The following is a 22,603-nucleotide window of genomic DNA, read 5'->3' as shown; positions in this document are numbered from 1 at the left end:
TTGGCCACGTAGTTTAAAACTGTTCCAGAACAATCTCTTTATCTGCAGGAGATACTCAGTCGTGGTTAAGCCACCAAGGGAGATTTGGCACACTAGAACATCTTTGTCTGCTTACCCTGTCCCAGGAGGACCTGGGACACCAGGCAGTGTGATTCCCATTGATCCCTCAGCGAACAAGGACTGAGACCTGAAAGGAGAGAACAATTTTTTCTTTCCTCCTTAGGCCCTTCTCAGGAGGGGAAACAGACAAAAATGTTCTAGTGTGCCAAGGCACCCTTGAGCAGGAAGGGGGTTGGGAGTGCGAGGCCAGTATCTTGGGTGACTGTGCTCCCAACTGGGCAGCCCTACTGTAGTTTGTCTTCTGAACTACTCGGGAGCTGCAAAAAGTTAATAGTAAAAATAATGGTATTTTTCCACAAATATTTGAGATCCCTTCATCTTCTCAGAGGTAGAACTGGTCAAGAGAAGGAGCAGGAACATTGTAGGATCCAAGCAAAGGAGGATTAGGTGAGGGCTCCGTTGAGATGCAGCTGAGCGAGGCTGGACCGCCTGCCTGCTGTGGTTGCTGCCCAAGCTCCAGGAGGGTTTGAACAAGCGAGGAGCCTGCCTTCCCCCGACTCTGCGCTCACCCAAGGAGACCAGCTTTTGATTCCTGGTTAACTTCAGTGGCTTCCTACAAAGACTTCACCCTATGGGAGAGCCATAGGTATTGTAAGGTCCTTCCTAGCTATTCCCCTGACACTTCACTCCTTATGGCGGCTGACATTTAATAAGGAATCAGCAATTTAGTTATGGTCTTGCTTCAGTTCTTTAATGTAATTTCATTGAAAATGTGTTGGGTTTTTTTTAAGGTTAGTTTTACTGAAGTAAGTAGATGCGTTAATTCTTATGACCTGACTTCTTGATCCTTTGGTTTTTAAAAAAAAATACTGGGTAGGAAAACATTTTAAGGCTTTAAACAAGAACATTTCTCTGCTTCTAATCTAAGCATAGGTTTCTTGACACCTTAAATTGAAAATCGTATGATTCTGTGAATATAAAATTTAAAAAAAAATTGAATGGTTGCATGTTCATTGTCTAGTCATAAATTCCAAGTGTAAACTTGCAGAGCATGCTGCTGGGTATTTTATGAAGATTGTTAAAACCATACCAGGGAATTTCAGAAAGTTCATAGGAAATGTTTACTGTCTTTTCTATTTCCAACCACCCTTTTGAAGCCCGTGTAGGACTGTGTGCCTTGGAGGCTCACAGCGTGACCAGCAGAGTGACGTGTGCTTGCTTGTCTTCTCAGTAGCTGTCTACTTACTGCCTGTGCCTGGGTTTTTGTCTTCCAGCAATATCCAGACTATTATGCAATCATTAAGGAGCCTATAGATCTCAAGACCATCGCCCAAAGGATACAGGTATGAAGGTGACCGTATGTGGTTCAGGGCAGAGTAGCCGATTGTCTTCTTTAGGGGCTTTTGGGAAACAGCGAAACAGATGTGTCAGTAAGGGATTACTAGCAATATAGTAGTGCACACAGATTAGGGTAGTGCTACTGATTGTAGGGTTGGAGTGTGAAGTTTAGCGTCCGGTCTAATTCCTTTTTTTTTTTTCCTGTAAAGAGCAAAGCAAAATTCTCTAAGGCATAGTATAAATCCTGCTCTTGGGAAAAAAGGAAAAGGCACTGGTCCCAGGCATTTCTAATTATGAATGTTACATTTGGTCATAAAAGCTTTGTTTATTTTTACTGCTTTTAAAAAAGTTTTAGGGTATCTTAAAATAACAGTCATTTACAACAGATGCTAGAGTCTTGGGGCTCCCTAAGAATAGAGACGTTTTCCTTCCCACCCTCCCTTCCCTGCACACCCAGTGGTGACAGCTGAAGCACTGTTCTGAGTGCTTTCTGTGAGTCAGCTAGTTGGTGCTTACAGCCCCATGAAGTGTAGGTACTTTTACTATTCTTATTTCATAGGCCAGGAAACAAGGTGCTAATTTGCCTAAGTTACAAACTAGTAAGAAGAGCTAAGATTGGAATCCTAGCATTCCGACTCCAGATCTTTGCTCTTAACCTAGCTCTACACCCCATCTCACCCAGATGCTCAATAAACATGAAAATGAATGAGTGGATAGGCATTTTCTTTCACAAATAAAATGAAGCTATTTGGACTGAAATAATAGAAGGATTACATTTTAACATGAAGCTTACAACAGTTAAGAAAGATACAGGGAGAAAGGACTCAATTACACTCAACCTGCTACCACTGAGTCGGTGAAGCCGTGTGCGTGTGTTGCTGTGGAACAGCTTGTGGGGTTTTCAGTGGCTGTGTTCACAGGAGATGGCAGGCCTTTTTTCTGAGGCACTAATGGGTAGGCTTACACTACCAGTCTTACTTGGCGTCGAGCACATTAACTGTTTTGCCCAAGCAGAGCCTCCCTAAATTATACTAGAAACCTAATTCAAGAGTTGGACCAGTGTGGGTTCTTTTCCTACCCCTGCTGCTTACACACTAGTCTCTTTGGTCAGGTGACTTGCTGCTTTCTCTGCCCTACACAGGGAGTCCCATCACCACTTTGCAGCTCATAAGCGTCACTGATAGTATAAAGCCCTCTGACACGTCTTGTGAAATGGATGCATCCTTGGTAAATGTGAATACTGTTCCTTTAAAGATAAGAAGGGCTTGGGGCAGCCAGTAGATTAAGGAAAATGACGTGCCTATTGTCTCCTTCTGAAAGGAGCCTGGAAAGCAGTGGTTTGTTGGAGGAACACCGTTTTCCGTGTGTTTTTAAATTCTGAGAGTGTAATGTAGACAGACCATGATACAGCTAAGATCACACACACACACACACCACGAATAGCGTTTTCACAGAATGTTACAATACAGGCTCCTTAGGCGCTTTGGCGGCACAGCAGGTGCCACGTGGCTGCTGACAAAAAGCTTCGAGGTTTGAATCCCGCAGCTGCTCTGCTGAGAAACAAGCTGGGGATCTGCCCCTGTGAGACCGCAGCCTCGGGAAGACTGAGCAGCCCTTGTCCCAGAGGCTCGATTATGCACATCACAAGTGGCAGCACGTTTGGTTTAATGTATGGTTGGCTGTTGAAGGTAGCTGAATGTGACCCTGTATCGTGGACCTGAAAGCCCAGGGTCTCTAGCATCTGTCCAGGGGCAGGTATCTTCATTATACTGAGAATTGCATCGATCTTTAAACACCTGCACCTTGGCTCCGGACCTCTTTATGTGACTTCTCACTGTGTCTTGTCCCTTTCTCCCAAAGGTCCCACAGTGCCACGTTTGTGTATCTCTGTTTCTCTAATCAAGATCCTTGTCCTCTTAGCTTCAGACTGTGTCGGTTTCCTCACACACCCTGGCCAAAGGCTCTCCAGTCCTCTGCATATCGTTTCCAGGCTCTGGCCGCCTTCCATTCTGCTGCCCAGCAGCTTAACGCCACGGGTTTTCTAATGCCTGCTGAAACTAGTTGAAGCACTTTTTATTCATTCAACAGTAACCTAAATGGAATATATGAGAGAAGGTTTGATAGCACGTGGAATTTTGAGGCAGGAAGGAGAAGTTGGACACAGCTGAGGTCATGCACACTCCTGGGGACGCCATTGCTTTTTCCACTGTCATTTGCCATTGCGGCCCCGGATTCTCTCTCCTCCCCAACACACCAAAAACGACACGCACTGCCATTGAGTAGATTCCAACTCTCAACAACCCTGTGCAGGGTTTCCAAGGCTGCAACCCTTTAAAGGAGCAGACAGCCTCATCTGTTCCCCATGGGTGGTGTGTTTGAACTCCCGATCTTGAAGTTAGCAGTCTAACGCTTATCCGACAGTGCCACCGTGGCTCCTACCCCTACAGGAATTGGGATGAATTCCTACCATTCACTTGCCATTGCTTTAGTTCTTCCAGCCCAGGCAGGCCCCTCACCCTGGCTTCCTGACTGTACACACTTCAACCATCTGCCCTTCCTGCCTCCTGTGCTGCGATTCCTCAAATCCAGGTTGCTCCTCTTGGCAACTAAGCAGCTGTTTTGCCTTACTGGATTTTCTGGATTTTGTGTGGGTTGTCCTTACTCTTCCTGTGTGTCCTGTTGCTGCAGTTCTTCCGTTCCCTGACCTGCACTCAGCCGCGCTCACTTTCCTCGCTCTCTCAAAGAGATCCTATTCCATTCAGCTTCCTTCTCACTGTCTCACATTTATGTCTTTCCTGGAGTGTCTCCCTCCATTCTCTTGGTAAGGTGAGGCAGTTACAGTGGAACCTGTGTGGACCCAGTTCCTTGTTTCTCCCACCTCTCACATGTCCTGCCTTGGCTCCCCACATTTCTTTCTGTTGCTCTCTCGGTGCAGAATGTTGGCGTTTTCCTCTTCTGACAGGTTTCCACCGTATTCATGTTCCAGCTTTCACAGATATTACTGGATGCTGCTTTCCCTGGGATGTTTGGGATGAATGAGCATTGGGATGTAATAGTTGTAGTCTGTACTCTCAAAATGTCAGCCCCTGTGCGGGGACAGTGATTTTTCATTTTGCCTCAGCAATCCATGTAATTAACTAAAAGGGTCTGACTTCACACTATCAAGTCCACCTTATTAGGACTGAGTGTCGTGAGACACTTAGAAAAGTACTTATTATTTAAAACAGCTTCTAACTATTTGATGTTTTTGTTAATTGTAAGTTTTCTTTAGGAGGACAATGTACCTCTGGTTTGTTCACATTACTGCCATTGAACACGTTCCGACCCCACAGGCCTGCTCAAGGTTTCTGTGACGACCTCCTCACAGGAGCAGACCCCTCATCTGTCTTCTGCACCACTGACCTTGCGGCTAGCAGCCCGCTGCCTAACCTGCAGCACGTCCGAGCCTTCTTTGCCTATCTCAGAAACTAGTTTGTAGCTAGACAGTAGTCATAATCCATAAAAGAATCGATGTGTTATTCACATAGGAGATTTCTTAGAAGGTGGAATACAGTGACATTTTAAATACTGTGTAGTTTTTAATTAAAGGTCATACCGGTTAACTCACTAAAAGGAGCTGCTGTGTTTTGTTGTTCACTGTAGAATGGAAGCTACAAGAGTATGCATGCAATGGCCAAAGATATAGATCTCCTAGCAAAAAATGCCAAAACTTACAATGAGCCTGGCTCGCAAGTGTTTAAGGTTGGTTTGTCCCTTTCCTCTTCATTGAAATGTAATGTGATTGTGTCAGCCACAAGTCAGTTTTAGAACATTGGCATCACCCCAAAAAGAAACCTGTGTCCATTGTCATCCATACCAGTCCACGTTCTATCTCTGACTGTTTCTTCTCTGCATGCGTCATGGAAAAGTGAACCACCCGTCACCTGTGGTCTCTGGCGGGTGGCCCAGGGCATCGTGGCTCCCAGGGTAGCCATGTCATAGCACAGACCAGCCCTTCCTGTGTTGTCATTGCTGAGTAGTGAAGTCATCCATTGTGTGGAGGCACCACATTTTGTTCATCCCTTCTTAAGCTGACAGACATTTGGATGGTTTCCACTTTTTGACTGTTAATAATCTGCTACGAACATTTGTGCACAAGTTTTAGAGCAAGAATTTGTTTTCCGTTCTGTTGAGTAAGCACCTAGGAGTGAAATTGTTGGATCACGTGGTAAGTGTTTAAAATTTTCAGACGCTGCCAAACTTGTGTCCATGTGGCCGAGCCACTTACCATTCCTGTCGGCGTCACCTGAGGGGTGAGGTTGCTCTGCCCCCTCACCAGCATGTGGTGTTTGCTCCTGGAGTATGTGCAGGGAGAGCCAGCCAGGGGCTTTGAAGTGCTGTCTCTGGATGGTTTGGATTTGCCTTTTTCTGTTGACTGTGATATTGATGTTTTTCTCATGGACTTGCTGGTCAGTTGTGTATCTTTGGAGAAATGTCTATTTAAATCCTTTGCCCCTTTTTAAATTAGCTTGTCATTTTGTTGAACTGTGATTGAGAGTTCCTTATTCAGGGTTTAGGCCCTAGTCAGATAATATGATTTGCAACTTCACTCGTTCTGTGAGTTATCTTGTCATTTTCTTGATAGTGCCATTTGAAGCGCAGAATCTTTCAATCTTGTTAAGAGCTGTGTGTGTGTGTGTGTGTGTGTGTGTGTGTGTGTGTGTGTGTTAAGAGCTTTTAATCTTGATGAAGTCCAGTTACCTATTTTTGTGTGGGTGGTGGTGTGTTTGTGTGTGTGGATGTGGGTGTTTTAGGTAAGAGTTTACACCAGGTTTGTTTCCTGAGGGTTATTTTCACTTGGCCCTGTGAGCCATTCTCAGGTAGGTTTTTGTACAGCAGGACGTAGTTCTCCAATTGCATTTTTCTAGTTGGGATATCAGTGTGTCCCGGTGCCATATGTTGAAAGGACTGTTCTTCCCTCTGAATTATCTTGGTGTCCTTGTTGAAAATCAGCTGCCCTGTCTCATCCTTAGGTCAGACAGATTCATTTTTTTCATTGAAATACTGATTTATTGTCTGCATTTGAACCTGATAGACATAAGGGATAGTACCAAATGTAAATTGACTGCCTCATTGTTTTGCTATTCTCTTTTAGAAGTTTTGGAATCTTAACGAACAGTTAGTTGCTTGCAGACAATTTTTGAATTAGCTGAGAAAAGCTTCTGGAGTAGATTCACTCACACTCTACGGACCCTGACTCTGGTAGCCACTTGGTTGCTCTCAGTGGTTCATGTTAAATTTTATCTTTCTTTAAGAGATGGTGAAAATAAGGAATAATCCCTGAAGTCCTTTGCATTCTTACTTTTAACAGTAGAGTACTAATTGTTGGTATGGGTAAGAATTCTAATTTTTCCTAAAGAAATTTCTAAGGAGAAGTAGAATTTTGCTTTAACAAAGTACAGTAATCTTCGTTTGTTTGTGTAGTCTTTAATCTTAAGAGGTGCATCGTGGTTTTAATTCGGCATACTCTCTTTGGCCTCTGCTCACCCTTAGGTCTGTGTATGTTGTATAAAGATTGTGAAAGGGCTAGGAGCCTTTGGACCTCAGCGTTAACTGGTGGCAACTGTGCAACAATGTTTTGGAAGCTGGCAGAGAGGCTAGAGAATGCAGCTCAAGGAACATCGACTGGAGTCCCGAAGAAGGGGCCCAGTGCATGAGTGAGGGCATTTTACACTTTTCCATTTCTTCTGTTCCGTATTAAAGCCATGTCATCTTTATCTTGACAGGATGCAAATTCAATTAAAAAAATATTTTATATGAAAAAGGCAGAAATCGAGCATCATGAAATGTCAAAGTCAAGCCTTAGAATAAGGTACGTTCAAAGAATGTCAACGATCCTTTGCCTTTATTACTTAACATATTTTCTAGCTGGTGAACGCAATACATTGGAAAACAAGAATTTGCATTTGAGGGTTTTTTTTACGGTTGATAATGGGATTCTCAAGAGGGTAGAGTAGCCCAGTCTATTCATGGCAACGGAAAGAAAAGGAAGTGATTTTTAAGACGTAACCAGTATATGTTTTAGTTGCTTCATACAATCGTATGTAATTGTATTTTCCATAAGGGTCTTCAGCTTGGTGTCAGATCTAAAAGCTCCTCCTGGCTTTTCCTTAAACCTGGATTATATGTGGCTCCTTTGAACAAGCCTTAGTTCTGGGTTTCTGTTTCCTCCTGCCCACGATGGGAACCGAGGGGCACTCAGGGCTCTCTTCTGGCCTTGACCTTGTCTCATCCCAGACACTCTGGCCGCTGCCGTGACGTCAGCTCTGTGGAGGATAGCTCCTGATCTGCTCTCTCCTGCAGAGTTCTCAGCTCTTGAATAGAGCCTGCTGCGCAGTAGAGACTCAAAATATGTCATCATTTCTATGTAGAAAAGCAGTAGACTGACCATTTTGTTCACCATCATTAATGACGTTAGGTGTGTGAGTTCACTTCTCATTTCAACTGTCAAGTTTCTAAGCTGATTTTTTATCTTGTTTCTGATAGAACTGCATCGAATCTGGCTGCAGCCAGGCTCACGGCTTCTCCTCACGGTAAAGGCAGCCTGAGTGAAGAAAGGAATGCCTCCAGCAAGTACTACCGGTGAGAGACCAGAGAGAGAGAGAGAGAGAGAGAGAGAGAGAGAATGTGTGTGCGCGTGCGCGCGTTCACAAGGAGGTGATGAGGCATCCTCTGGCTTGCCTGATGCTTATCTTGAAAGAATATTTGAGCTTTGGTTGGATTATAATAGGCCTGACCTCACCTCTCAGTAAATGCTTAAACAGAAGCTATTTGTCAGACAGTATTTAATGTTAGGTAATCAATAGGCTGTGTAGAAGAATATTAATTTTATATTGCTAATAGACTTCATGTTCCGTGTAAACTATGAGCATCTTATGAGCGAGTTACCAATAACTATGATTGAGTCCTTGTTTCTTTATTAAATAAGAAATAGTGTGGCATTTAAGTAAAAAGCAAATTGGAATTAACTTACTCAGAGCTCTGTAAGAGGAAAAAAACAAGCAAACCCATCTTCTCAACTAAGACTGATTACAGAGAATCTTAAGAACAAAGACAGTGAAGAAGTAGCTAAGTAGAAGGTTTTTCCTTTGATATACATTCTTCCTCAAACCTTTCCTAATTCCTGTAAGTAACCAAATTATGACATTTTCCCCTGTCTTCTATTTGCCCGTCTTACTTTGTAGTAACAAAAGAGCTGTCCAAGGGGGTCGTTTATCAGCAATCACCATGGCGCTGCAGTACGGCTCAGAGAGTGAAGAGGATGCCGCTTTGGCTGGTAGGAATTAGGTTGTGACTAGTTCAAGCCTTTGCACCTACCATTCTGGCTGAGGAACATTTCCGTGTCTGGAGTCTATCTGGTTGGGAGTCTGTGCCCTTGTGTAGCCGTTTTTGTATTCTTTGGTTGACAGACTGAACGAACATAAACTGATTGCTGTATTTTGTATTAAAGTTCATAGCTGTATAAATAGCTACAGAAGCAAGTGATCTGCTGACTTTGTAGACAAGGCCTTGTTTAAAACCTTTTGTCCACTAGTGAGTACTAGTAGGACTGTCATGAAAATTCCAGGGTGAAGGTCACATGATGTTAGATTTTTCAGGTCAATGACTTGTATTTCCAGTAAACTGTGGTTTGTTTGGCTGAGCAACCTACAAGACAGCTTGGGGTGGGGGGTGCACATGAGTTAATTATCTGTCATTCTCTTAAGTGTAGTAAGTGATTTTTTTCTTTTTTTTTTTTTTTGGTAGATATTTTTATGGGTAGAGATAAAATTTGTTTCATTACATTATTTTAGTCTGTCTTCTGAATTTATAATTAAATGATAACACTTTTACCATATTGTTGTGTCATATTTTCTATGGGTGACCCTTTTTTAAAAAATATTCTGATGAAAGATTTTGTGGCTATTTCCAGTAGCCACCCTATAGGACAGGGTACAAGTCCCACAAATGAATTCTATGAAAGATAATTACCAAGGCATAAAAAGTGAAAAGAGATGGATTAATTGTTAAAATTGATAGTAAGATACTGAATGGAAAGCTGTACACAAATCCATTTCAGTCCGGAAGTCAGCCTTTCAAAACAAATTGATACCATGGACAGTATTAGAATATAATAGTATGAGTATGTATAATTTAGATATAAACCTAAAAGAACATGCACAAGTGCTTTATGAAAAAGATCAGAGGTGATGAAGTCAGGGAAAACTAGTTTCAAATTCTGTCTTTGCTTCTAGCCTGCTGACCCTGCAGCCAATTCCCCTCTCCAGCTCTCTGAGACACTGATTCATTTTCTTCTGTGTGCTCTCTGAGACACTGATTCATTTCCTCTGAAAGAAATAGCCCTGACTCTTAAATGCGGATGGTATTGAATTATCTGTGGTTGGTATTTGTCAGATTCCTAACACATAACTAAACAATAAATGGTTGTAGGTTGTACCCAAGAGTATATAAGGGTTATGGTTGTCCCGATCTGTCAAGGAGAATTTAAGTTATAGTCAATATGTAGTTGGCTGTATATTGGAACAGGGAAATGAGCGATGTATTTTATATCTATAAAAATGGTTGCATGTTTCCTTTGAGGGAATTCTTCACTTGGCTGCAGAGATGTCCAGTGAGACGGCCTGGCAGTCTCGGCTTACTCTAACCTCGACAGTCTCCTGAACCATGCGCCTTTGCGTGTGTTCTGAAATCTCTGAATATTGATTTCAGTGTTCCTTTCTTGGCCGAGAACACACAGCAAGGAGTCTCTGAAGAAGGTCGTTTAAAAAGAGAAACAATTTGGCAATGTCTTAAAAGTGATGTGACTTTTCATCTCTATGTCACCTTCTATTTCTGTGTACCACTTCACTGAAGAAGCATGCGTTTATGTTAATATTACTAATACCATTTATGATGAAAGAGACTTTGTGTGGCGGTAAAAAGGTATACTTTCACTTGCCTTTTCAGCATTCTTTACTTGTATAATTTAGTGATGTTACTACGTTCATCATGATGTGCACCTGTCCACAAGTTTCCCATCACCCTTAACCAGAAGCTCCCTGTCCCCTCAGCCCTCCCTCCTGTTCTTCCCCTGGTACACATCTCGGCATTTGCCTCGCTTAGATATTTCATGTGAGTGGGATCATACATTATCTCCCCTGTTTTGGTGGACTCATCGCTCTTAGGGTGATGATTTCAAAGCTCATCCCTACTGCAGCTGGGATGGGGCTGTGTTAGTCCAGTTTGCCTAGAGAAACAAGTCCAGAGACACTCTAGATGTATAAGAGAGAGCTTTATATTAAAGAGCAATTATGTATTGAGAAAACATCCCAGCCCAATCCAGATCAGGTCCATAAATCTGATATTAGTCCATAGGTCTGATACTAGTTTATAAATTCCCCTTCAGACTCACACAGCACATGCAATGATGCCAAATGCAGGAAGATCACAGGCTGGTGGGTGGAAAGTCCTATGGATCCAAGGGCAGTAGATACATCTCCAGGGCTCTGGATGCCATCCTCGTGGCTCCACATGGCTTGTCAATCAGAAGGTGAAACAGACAGTGTGTTTTGCCTCGGGGCGGTAGCGAGACTGACCTGATTGATAGGATAGACTTCACCCCTTCGTTCTGTTTATCAATTTGACAGGGCCTTTGTTTCTCTTTCTGCCTGAGCGAGACTCCTTTGTATGAATAGATGACGTGGCTATTGTGATCCATGGGTGTGGAGTGTCTGTCCCTGGGTTCAGCTATTTGGGGATACACAATAAGGAGTCAGGAGATTCCTTGGTCATTGTTTAAATTTTGGGGCAACTGTCAAACCATTTTACATTTCTATCAGCCACGTGTGAGAGTTCATCTCTCCCCATCCTTACCAGCACTTGTTCTCTTTTTCTGGTCACAGCCATCCTCGTGGTGTGAAGCGGTAGGTGTGGTTAGTATTTGCATATCCCTAATGACCCGTTTGAGTCAGAATTGACTTGGTGGCAGTGAGTGAGTGATACATAACCCATAAGGAATCCGGTGGTGCTATTTGGTAAGTAGATTTCTGACCACAAGGGTGGCAGCCCCAACCCACCAGCTGCTCTGTGGGAGGAAAGTGAGGCTGTTCACTCTCTAGAGCTTCACCACCTCAAAAGCCCTCACAGGGTTGCCAGGGTTAGAAACTACTCAGTGGCAGTGATTGGTTGAATGCTAACAGTGTGTAGCATCATTCTATGTGCTTGGTATCACGTATATGTGAGAGAGATACCTCCGTCCCTCCCCCCAAAAAAAAAACAGGAGCAAGCTCCACTGGGAGGAGCTTTTGTAGTACACATTTTCCTGCTGGGTGGTCTTCCTTCCAGCCACTTGCTCTAAGTTAGTGCACTCAGTGGGCAGGTCTCTGGTCATGGCGCATTTTTTGTAAAAGCCGTTTCACTCAAACCTTGTGTTTTTGTGATGGCCAATTTAAGAGAACAGCATGCAGCTGTGAAATTTTGTTTTCTGCTGGAGGGGGCAGGAAAAATGCCGTGTATGTTCTTTGGAGAAATGTTTAGGTTCTTTTTGTGCTGCACTGTAGAAGTTCCTTATGTGTGTCTTAGATATTAACCCCCTGCTCAGTATATAATTCTCAAATTTTTCTTCTATTTTTAAGTTGTCCCTTCATATTATTGAAAAAATCATTCCATAAACAGATGTCATTAAATTTTATTTAAGTCGAACTTACGTTGTCTTTTTATTCTAGATTTTTGGTGTCGTATCAAAAAACTATTTACAACAAACTCTGTATCTTGAAGCATGACTCCTGTATTTTCCTCAAAGCGTTTTAAGGTTTTAGTGCTTACATCTAGGTTGTGTTTTGGGGAGGGCTGTCGTGTGGGGTTGGGTCCCGCTTCATTGTTTTGCATTTGGAAATCCAGGATTCCAGCCCCATGTGTGAGAGAGCGTATTTTTTCCCATTGGGAGGACTTAGTACCCTTATGAAAATCAGTTGACTGTAGATGAATGGATTTATTTAAGGAGTCTAGCTCTTTTCCATAGATTCATAGATCTATCATTATACTAATTCCAGACTATTTTGACACGGTAACTTTATAATATATTTCTAAAATGGAGGCAGTTTAAAATAAGTATTCTAAAATACAAGTAATGTACAAGGTTGTTAAAAGAGTTGTAAAGTATGGTTTTGTTGTTTGTTCTTTCTTGCTCCTCACAAAAATAATTTTTCTCTTTCCAGCTGCTCGTTATGAAGAAGGAGAATCGGAAGCAGAGAGCATTACTTCCTTTATGGATGTTTCAAATCCTTTTTATCAACTTTATGACACAGTTAGGAGCTGTCGGAACAACCAGGGTCAGCTCATAGCTGAACCTTTTTTCCATTTGCCTTCGAAGAAAAAGTACCCTGATTATTATCAGCAAATCAAAGTGCCCATATCCCTGCAACAGATCAGGTAAGACTGCTCCATGTAAGTCCGTGTTCTGGTGTGGAAGTCTGCACGTACATATTACTTCTTAAAATGGATGTGGATAATAGAGAGGGTCTACGGGAATGTCTCTTGTATGAAAAATGAGAAATAACTTTAGTTTAAATATGCATTCTATTTGTATGCAGTAGAGCTAAGAGGCAACTAAAAGGCAGTTTCAACTAGGCATTTGCTTGTCAATATGGATTATAAAAGGTAATACAGCTTAATTTAATTATTTAGTAACTGAGCTAAGTACAAACATCTCTTCTACCTATATCCTTCATTGACATTTTTAATTATAACAATTGTATTTAAGCTGTGTGTCTGTCGCTAACCTCCCCTCCCCCGAATGAGCATAGTTGGCTCTTAACTGGAAACACAGGGAATCCAGAATGGATGATCCATTCAGGACTAGTGGTTAGAGTGACGGTACTAGGAAGGTGGAGGGAGTGTGGGATAAAAAGGGGGAACCGATTACAGGGATCTATATATAACCTCCTCCCTGGGCAACAGACAACAGAAAAGTGGGTGAAGGGACACGTTGGACATGTAAGATATGATAAAATAATCATTTAAAAATTATCAAGGGTTCATGAGGGAGGGGAAAATAAGGAGCTGATGCCAGGGGATTAAGTGCAGAGTAAATGTTTTGAGAATGAGGGTAGCGAATGTACAAATGTGATATATGCAATAGGTGTATGTATGGATTTTGATGAGTTATATGAGCCCCAATAAAATGATTAAACAAACAAACAAAAAAAAGCAAAGGGGGAATCCCAAGACAGATGACCCCTTCAGGACCAGTGATGAGAGTGGCGATACTGGGAGGGTGGAGTGGAAAGGGGGGACTGATTACAAGGATGTAAATATAACATCCTCCGTGGGGGATGGACAATCAAGTGTTCATGAGGGAGTGAGGATGGAAGGGAAAAAATGAGCTGATGCCAAGGGCTCAAGCAGAAAGCAAATGTTTTGATAATGATGGCAATAAATGTATAAATGTGCTTGACACAATTGATATATGTATGGATTGTGATAAGAGTTGTATGAGCCCCCAATAGAATGATTTAAACAAAAAAAACTCAGGAGCTGAAACCATATTTCAAAGATGGTGCCCTGGGCTTTCTTTTCCACTATAGAAAACGATAGCATGATTATTGAGAATTTAGCCAGAAATAATATGTAAATCAGTACAGTATCATTAAAAAGTAATAGGAAATATTATTAAAAATAAAATGCTTTATAACTCGCACAGTGTGGGTTCAATTTTGCAGTTTCCCCAGGTGGTTAAGCAGGTAGAAATAGCAACTGGACATGATCAGAGTAGGTTGTTTTTTACATGACACCTTCATGGCAGGTAACCTTCCCATTCAGTGGGAATTAAAACCGTACATTCACCAGACACTGCCCCCCCACCCCCAAAAATAGAGTTAGGATTTATATTTAATTGTTTTGCGTTTGTAACTTCAGCTTTGGTCGTCTAGTCCTGAGATTGCGTGTGCGTTCATTGATCCAGACTTTGGACGGCTGAAGGCACATAGGAGGCCACTCAAAATAACACGTAAATTTAGTGGTTCCTTTTTCATTAAACACATTTTCTCCTTGTTTCTTTTCTCCCTCTTTTTTCTTCAAATAGTCTAATTAATTCTGCTCATAAGATGACAGATTTTCAGCCAATTCAGTCCTGTGCCTAAACTTTCTTCCAAGTTGGAATTTTCCAATATAAACCTTGCTTTGTTAAAAGTCAATAGTGTAATTCTGTGCGCCCCCCCCCCCACTTAAAATTCATTGTCAGTGGGGTGTTACACAGAGAGAAGAGTGTGGGGGGTCGGAAGGTGGTGGCAGGCCTAGCAGTTAGCACTGAGGGCTCTGCAGGGCCAACGTTCAAAAGTCAGATGTTACCTTCTGGGGACAAGCAGAGCCACGGCCCCCTTTCTGCATGTTTTAGATCAGAGCAGGGGTCCGGGACAGTGCTGCCAGCCCACTCACACTATCTTTCTTCACTGCTCCGTCCATGATGATAGCCAGTAGTCATGTGTGCGTGTTGGAATGTCAAACGTGACTAATGCAACCAAGGAATGAGATTTTAAATCCTACATGAGAGTGATTTAAATTGCCACTGTTGGTTAGTCAGTACAGGCATGGGGAGGTTGACGGGAACTCGTTCAGTCTCTAAAAGCAGCCACAGTGGAAGACTGGGCCAGATAGTGCAGCTCCGGTGTCACCACTGCCCTAGGACTGGTCATGCCCGGCTTCATTTCCCATCCTGCCCTGCACGCATGACTTTGAACAACAAACCCAAAACAACTTTGTTTTTTGTTGTTGGGAATGTTCGCAGCGGAACATAAGCCAAGTCAGCGATTGTTACATGGACTACTCCGTGACTGTGCTGACACTCCTCGAGCTGTGCGACTGTTCTCACCCTCCCTGTTAACGTCGGTCCCCACCCCCAAGCTTCCCCTCTAGCCTTTCCAGTTGCAGTGGTCAGTCTGACCCCACAGGCCAGTTCGTTAGAAGGGCACAGCGTTTGAGGCAGACCCCACCACATTTTTTCAGAAATGTCTGTCATTGACAACGAAGAATCTTTATCCATCAGTATCTCTGTCATTTGCAAGGTGGGGCACACCCGGCACTTGCCATTGAGCCCAAGGCTGTGAGTTCAACTCTGGTGCTCGCTGTGTAACCTGGCACTGAGAGACCGCTTGGTCCTTGGTGGCTTTGACTTCATTCCAGAGATTGGCCCCAACAGTCCGGGCACTCCTCTTGAGTGCTTCTTCTGTGGGCTCTGCGTATGATGTGGATAAGTTCTAAAGAACACTTTAATTACATACTAAATGGACGGTGCCATTCTAAGAGAGTGGTCTGGAATATGGGTTCCCATACTTAACTTGGTCTATCACCCCATTTTCAGAAAAAGAATGACTCGGTGCCCTCCAGCAATTCAAAACTTTGATAGGGTGGCCCGTATTCCAGTATCGCGTGTAGACACGTGCTTTGCTCGCCCCTGGGCTAGGTTGTTCAGTATCTTCGCCCTGTGGGAGGCACGGCTATAGAGCATCCATAGTCGTCCGGTGAGGCGTTTTAAGCATAATATTACTCCTAAGTCCTATTTCTTGTGGCTTTAATGGTTAGCTTGCATTGCTTCAACCAAAAGAGCTAAAAGTCGATGCAGTGTCAGTTGTTTTGGAATGAGGACAAGCAGTAACCTCTCACTTTGAACGAGGGCCTCTTATGAGAGCTAGTGTGAGTCATCACAGCAGTGCTTTGTAAAAAGAAATATCCACATGCTCACGACCTTGAAAGCCTCCATCTTAAGTTACCATATTTAATTGTAAATATTTTATGTTGAAGGCATAGGAGTGAATGGCTCCCAACATGCCTGCCTCTTGACATCTGTCTTACGGTGGCTTATCATTGTCCATCTATCTCTCCCAGACATCTTACTCTAAAGGCTTCTTGGGGTTGCCTGTACATTTCCCTTTTCTGTAATCTCAGACACAAGAATGGCCTCTCATTTTAAAAAAATGAGTAAGTCAGCATGATTCTCCCTCTAGGTGCCTTAAGATCACCCTGATTTTTATCTCTTTCCTAGGAATTCACTGTTGTCCACCCACAGGGACTCGTTAGGGCGTTAGCTTTGTCCCTAGCCCCCAGACCCGCTCCGTCGCTTTCTTTAGCACTTCACTTCGTTGTTGTGGCTGCTGTCTTCTTGTCTCTGTGTAGTGCGGCATTTGCCTCTTTGCTTTTTAATTGATCATTTTCCATCCTGGCATCAGGCTGACTGATGAAGGTACTGAAGATTCAGCCTGGTGGCACACTGCCTAAGCACTTGGCTGCTGACTTAAAGGCTGGTTCCTTAGACCCACCAGCCACTCTGAGAGGACAAAACTTAGGCCTCTGTAAAGATTACAGCCTGGGGACCCCTCTCAGGACATTGGTGCCACTCTGCCTCGGTTCAGTATGTGTTGGAATTCACTCCATAGGTTTTTCTTAAAGGTACCCTCTAGTGCCTGGCAAGATGTTGCACTAAACTTTGAGGAAGGATGCTTTATGATGGCTAAGGGAAATTTCAGCCATGTATTTGTCTTTACAGAACCAAACTAAAGAACCAAGAGTATGAAACCTTAGATCATTTGGAGTGTGATCTGAATTTAATGTTTGAAAATGCCAAACGCTACAATGTCCCTAATTCCGCCATCTACAAGCGAGTTCTCAAGTTGCAGCAGGCCATGCAGGTATGGTTTCTTGGTCTTGCTAAGTTAGGTGTGTGTGTAACTGAAATTACTTTACATGCTTTGTGTGCAGGGCTGGGTCGGGTCGGATGTGTGCCTACTCATTGAGTGGCTCACCAGATGGCCAGCAGCTCAGAACCACCAGTGCTCCGAGGGAGGTCGTGGGAGCTCTCTAACCCTATAGAGTCCACCTCGGAAACCCACAGGGGCGGTTCTTTGTCTTCCAGGTCACTCTGAACTGGAATCGACCCGATGGCAGTGAGTTTTTTAGCTTAGGGAGTTTCTCTCCTAAGTATTATATCCCATCATTACATTTCACTCTTCAATTCTCGATCTAGTCTCTGTTAAGGGGAGCTTGGTCCTAGACCAAAGGGCAGTTGAAGGCCAGTCAAGCATTGCGGAATGCCCGTGAGCATATCAGACTTTTTGAAAGAGCTGGCCTCTGCAGTTACAGATTGTCTCAGATTTTGAGACAGGCGCTGTAGGCATGAAATACATGTAGGTGTACCTGGCAGATGGGGGTAGACTGTCACTGGAAAGAGAATCTCAGAGCAAGGAAAAACAAAGGCAATTTTCGATAACGTGTAGACCAGCGATTCTCAACCTGTGGGTCACAACCCCTTTGGGGGTCGGACAACCTTTTCACAGGGGTCGCCCAATTCATAACAGTAGCAAAATGACAGTTACAAAGTAGCAATGAAAATAATTTTATGGTTGGGGGGTCACCACCACAGGAGGAACTGTATAAAAGAGTCGCGGCCTGAGGAGAACCGCTGTTGTAGACTCTTCATTTTGTGTGGTCAACACAGGGTAAACCATGCCGAAGATGTCAAGTACTTTCTGCTCCTCTGAGAGTGCGTTCCCGTACCTGCCACGACCAGGCGGTCTTGAAAGCTGCAGGGGTTGAAAAGTAGATCTTTGCCGTCTCATCCGAAACACCTTTCTTTGAGTTGCACTGCCCCTTAGAAGTCAGGGTACCAGAGACCCTCTGAGTTAGCTCCGCTATGAGGGCTGCCGGGGCTGCCTGCCCTATAGCTCCCTTTAGGCGTTTACCATGTGTGCCCTTGTAGGCTTACGTGCTGTTTAGCTACTCGTAGTTCGGTAACTGTGGAACCATTGTAACCTACTTTTCTGCCATTTGTTAAATTGGGTTACTGGGAATATGGAATGATTCTTTTCATTTGCTCAGCCTGCGCTTCGTTGTATCTTTCTGATTGAACCTGATATGTGCAGTTCTGTAAAATTGACATCTTCTGAGAGTATTCAGCAGGGTGAGCCTAACTCCTGATGCCTGGTGTCTCTTTTCCAGACAAAGAAGAAGGAGCTTGCTAGGAGAGACGACATTGAGGACGGAGACAGCATGATCTCTTCTGCCACCTCTGATACTGGTAGTGCCAAAAGGAAGAGGTATATGTGCTTCTCATAGCTAGAGGCAGCTTCTCACTTCCTCTTTATTTGGTTTTAGATTAGTGAAGAAAAGCGTCAAGTATGAATTCTCTGAAAAGCTTTGGCAGCATGTCTTCTTTCAGAATTCATGTGGGGATTAGGTGATTCGCTGGCTTTTTTTTTCCTTTTTCATTCAAGTGCCATATTGCTTTTAGATGAAAACCGCACTCCACATGTGACCTAGCACTCCAACATTCTGTCTAACTTCTTTTCTGAACGCGGCACCACACTTGGTTTCTACGTGGTGAGTTGCAGACACAAGCTGCAAGTTAGGCATGGTAAAGGAGCCCCCCCCAAGTCCTACCACTGTAGAGAAGCAAGCTCTTCCTCTCCCCTCTGGTTACTACAGCTCTGTTTGCCATCCTAAGCACGTCACAATGTAAATTACCAAAAGACGTCCTCTCAGTTCATGGAATGCTAAGCAAGGTGTTTGGATTTATCTTCTTTCTAACTTTTCTCTCGACTTCCCTAACCCTCACTTGCTGTCACGGGTTTTATGAAAGGGGATCTTACTGTGAGACTCTGCACAACCATCCTGCCAGGCCATCTCTTGTCTGCGCCTCACCCATGGAGTTTCTCTAGCTGCTCCTGGTGGAACACTGTCCTCCCTCAAGCTTGATTGTTTTCCCTCCCATCTTTGCAGCAACAGTCAATCCAGTAATAAGCTACTTGCTAATAGCAAGGCTTAAGAGATTCAAAGTTGAATGAGAAGTCATCAGTAATTATTGACCCAGTTTTGAACATGCACTAGGTAGACTTACTGAGCTCAGGGGATTTTAAAAAGTGCTTTAGAAAAGAGAGGCTGTCCTCTCTTTCCATCTTTCGCAAATAGTATTTGAGAGGTTTTTTTTTAGCTTTGAAAACAATATTGCTATGCTGTGCCATGGTAACAATCTGTTGGTGTACCGTGGTGAGATGTCTCCTCCATGATTGACCGACGAGTCTCATCCTTCCAAGTTCTTAATTCCTTGTTACACCAGGGACAGCGGAGGACAGATGTGAAACCAGATCAGAGACATCAAATCAAGAGCATCTTTGAGTGTAATTATGTAACTGCTACAGCACCACCTGTGTTTTCCAGATCAGTCACCAGTCAAAGATAAAAACTTCTCATGCAACTGAAGGTAATGGAGGCAACAGCGATGGTCCGACACGGAGTGGAGAGAGAAATGTAGAGTGAGCTGCGTGATAAGCGCATGGCTCCAAGGGGTATTAGCCTCGGTCAGACCCTTGGAAGCGATGCCTCTGTGGCCTGCAACTGGGGGACGTTCCAAGTAGATTGCATGGTCGTTAAAGCCCTAACCCCTGTTCTAAAACGAAAACTAAGCATCATGTTCTTGAAAGTATGATGTCTTGCTTCAGATGAAAAGTCTTGATAAGCAGATTTTCCTAGCAAGTATTTTTTACAGTAAAGTGGGAAAAAATCAGAAACAGAAGAACAAATATAAATCATCTGCTAGAGCAATGAGAGAGCAAATCTGGGTTGGCTAAGAAGCAAGTCCTGCACTTTGAACTCTGACCAAAGAGGTGATCCGATGACTCTTTGAGAAGGTAATTGTGTTAGAAAGTTGTGATCAGGAGAAACACACTCTAGAATTCAGACAAACAAAACAGCCTAGCAGGTGAAGTTAAACTTGGCTAGAGAAATTTTTGCGAGTACCTCTGAATCTCATTCCTAAAAATTGCATGTGAATTCTCTTTGTTTCATTTTTATAGTGAGAAAAATCGCCTCTGGGTGTGTTTTGCTTCATTATGGAATTGTGTTCTTCTCTCTCCTCGCTTCTGACCCCTAAAAAGTTTCCCTGCTGTCTCCTATGTTAAAATGTTCCACGTATTCTTAATGTCTTTTATCCTCCGGACTTAATCCTCTTTTTACTTAAGCGTGTTTGGCTGTATGTGACCCCTCAGGGCTACCCTGCTTTGTTTCTTTTCACGTGTAACGCTTGTTTCTGCTTTCCCAGGAGCACTCATGACAGTGAGACGTTGGGTCTCAGGAGGCTAACCAGGTGTGCAGTCCTTTTTTATGCATAAACATCATTTTAAAAGTTATATGGCCTGGTCAGTACTGCTGAGGTGGAAAGGGACGTCATGTGCATGTTCAATAAAAGATTATTTGGGGTGCCGGTTTATTTTGAGTTGAGAAAGACAGCAGTACAATATCACAGTCTAGTTAGTAAGATATATTCATGGGTTGCTTTCATTTGCTGCAGGCTTTGCCAGGAGGGGAGCATCTTCTCATCAAGCACTGGCACCACTGGTGTCCAGGGACTGGTACAGTTCCTATCTGCTTCCCTTTCAGGGGTGTTTTTCACAGGCTGGGGATGGTGGGTGGATCAGAATCCACATCAACAATCCAAGCAGGGATTGAAACTGGTGAAAACATGTCAAGGCACGGGTACTCAGTAAGTGTAGCTCTGATGGTTTCCTGGAAGTACCACCTGTCCACATCCATGAGGACTGAGGAAGTTTTATTACATTTCTAGTCAGATGTTGCTGGTTTGAGAAGTCTCCCTTACAAGCTATTGGCAGGACTGACATTGATAAGAGAGGCCACTGGTTGGCACTGATCTATGGGAAATGGAGGGACATGATAAAATCTAAGTGATTTTCAACGGAGTCAAGGCTCAGTTCTCCTGCCTTTTCACTTGATGGCCTTACCCACAATGCTAAACTCAACTGCCATTGAGTCAATCCTGAGTCAATTCTGAATCATAGTGATCCCATAAGACAGTAGAACTGCCACTGTGGGTTTCTGAAGTTATAAGGCCTTACAGGAGTAGAAAACTTCATCTTTCTCCTGCAGAGTGGCTGGTGGTTTCAAACTGCTGACCTTGCAATTAGCAGACCAACAAGTAGCCTCCGAGGACCTATGGCCATGTATTCACCTAATCTCTGTGAAGTTGAGACTAATTGTACCTAGATATTGAAGTTTAAGAATTAAGTGAAAATGCGCGCCTGCTGTTTAGCATAGTATCTGACACATGATAAAAATATTTACTGTTATCCTTTTTTTTTAATCATTTTATTGGGGGCTCGTTCAACTCTTATCACAATCCATATATACATCCATTGTGTCAAGCACATTTGTACATTTGTTGCCCTCTTCCTCAAAACATTTGCTTTCTGCTTGAGCCCTTGGTATCAGCTCCTCATTTTTCCCCTGCCCTGCCCACCCCGCCATGAACCCTTGGTAATTTATAAATTACTATTTTGTCATGTCTTACCCTGCTCGACATCTCCCTTCACCCACTTTTCTGTTGTCCATCCACCAGGGAGGAGGTTATATGTAGATCTTTGTAATCAGTTTCCCCTTTCTACCCCACCTTCCCTCTTGGTATCGGTATCTCAACTCTCAGCACTGGTCCTGAAGGGTTCATCTATCCTGGGTTCCTTGTGTTTCCAATTCCTATCTGTACCAGTGTACATCCTCTGGTCTAGCCAGATTTGTAAGTTAGAATTGGGATCATGATAGTTGTAGAGGAGGAAGCATTTAAGAACTAGAGGAAAGTTGGATGCACCCTGACTGGCTCGTCTTCTCCCTGTGACTCTTCTGTAAGGGGATGTCCAGTGGCCAACAAATGGGCTTTGAGTCTCCACTCTGCACTCCCCTCCTCATTCACTATGGTAAGCTTTTGTGTTCTGATGATGCCTGATACCTGATCCCTTTTACACCTTGTGACCACACAGGCTGGTGTGCTTCTCCCATGTGGGCTTTGTTGCTTCTCAACTAGATGGCCACTTGTTTATCTTTAAGACCCCAGACATTATATCTTTTGATAGCAGGGCACCATCACTTTTCTTCACCACATTTGCTTATGCACCCGCTTTGTCTTCAGCAATCATAATGTGGGAAGGTGAGCCTCATAGAATGCCAGTTTAATAGAACAGAGTATTCTTGCATTGAGGGAGTTCTTGAGGGGAGGCCCAATGTCCATCTGCTACCTTAATACTAACCTATAAATAAATGCATATAGATCTATTTCCCCATCCTCATATATAAATATATTTACATGTGTACATGCCTGTATTTAGACCTCTTTAAATGCCCTTTGCCTGGCTGTTGC

At 43.4% G+C, this 22,603-nt stretch overlaps 1 protein-coding gene across 13 annotated transcripts in view; it reads left to right on the top strand.

Annotated features, from left to right (window-relative positions):
* Positions 1-22,603, top strand: part of PBRM1 (polybromo 1) — an 82,069-nt gene that overhangs the window by 12,479 nt on the left and 46,987 nt on the right. For 8 of the 13 annotated variants that reach the window (XM_075547492.1, XM_075547487.1, XM_075547493.1 and 5 more), the window contains 9 exons: positions 1,335-1,403; positions 5,041-5,139; positions 7,164-7,249; positions 7,924-8,019; positions 8,622-8,713; positions 12,633-12,846; positions 16,955-17,096; positions 18,403-18,500; positions 20,501-20,545. In XM_075547492.1, the coding sequence (XP_075403607.1) occupies positions 1,335-1,403; positions 5,041-5,139; positions 7,164-7,249; positions 7,924-8,019; positions 8,622-8,713; positions 12,633-12,846; positions 16,955-17,096; positions 18,403-18,500; positions 20,501-20,545 (941 nt within the window). The remainder of the gene's footprint in view (positions 1-1,334; positions 1,404-5,040; positions 5,140-7,163; positions 7,250-7,923; positions 8,020-8,621; positions 8,714-12,632; positions 12,847-16,954; positions 17,097-18,402; positions 18,501-20,500; positions 20,546-22,603) is intronic. The other 5 variants (XM_075547495.1, XM_075547494.1, XM_075547491.1 and 2 more) reach the window with 1 other exon arrangement.

Source organism: Tenrec ecaudatus, chromosome 4 (assembly GCF_050624435.1).
Source record: "Tenrec ecaudatus isolate mTenEca1 chromosome 4, mTenEca1.hap1, whole genome shotgun sequence".
NCBI lineage: Eukaryota > Metazoa > Chordata > Mammalia > Afrosoricida > Tenrecidae > Tenrec > Tenrec ecaudatus.
The sequence above is the reverse complement of the archived record's forward strand: the minus strand, read 5'-3'. Positions and strand labels throughout refer to the sequence as shown.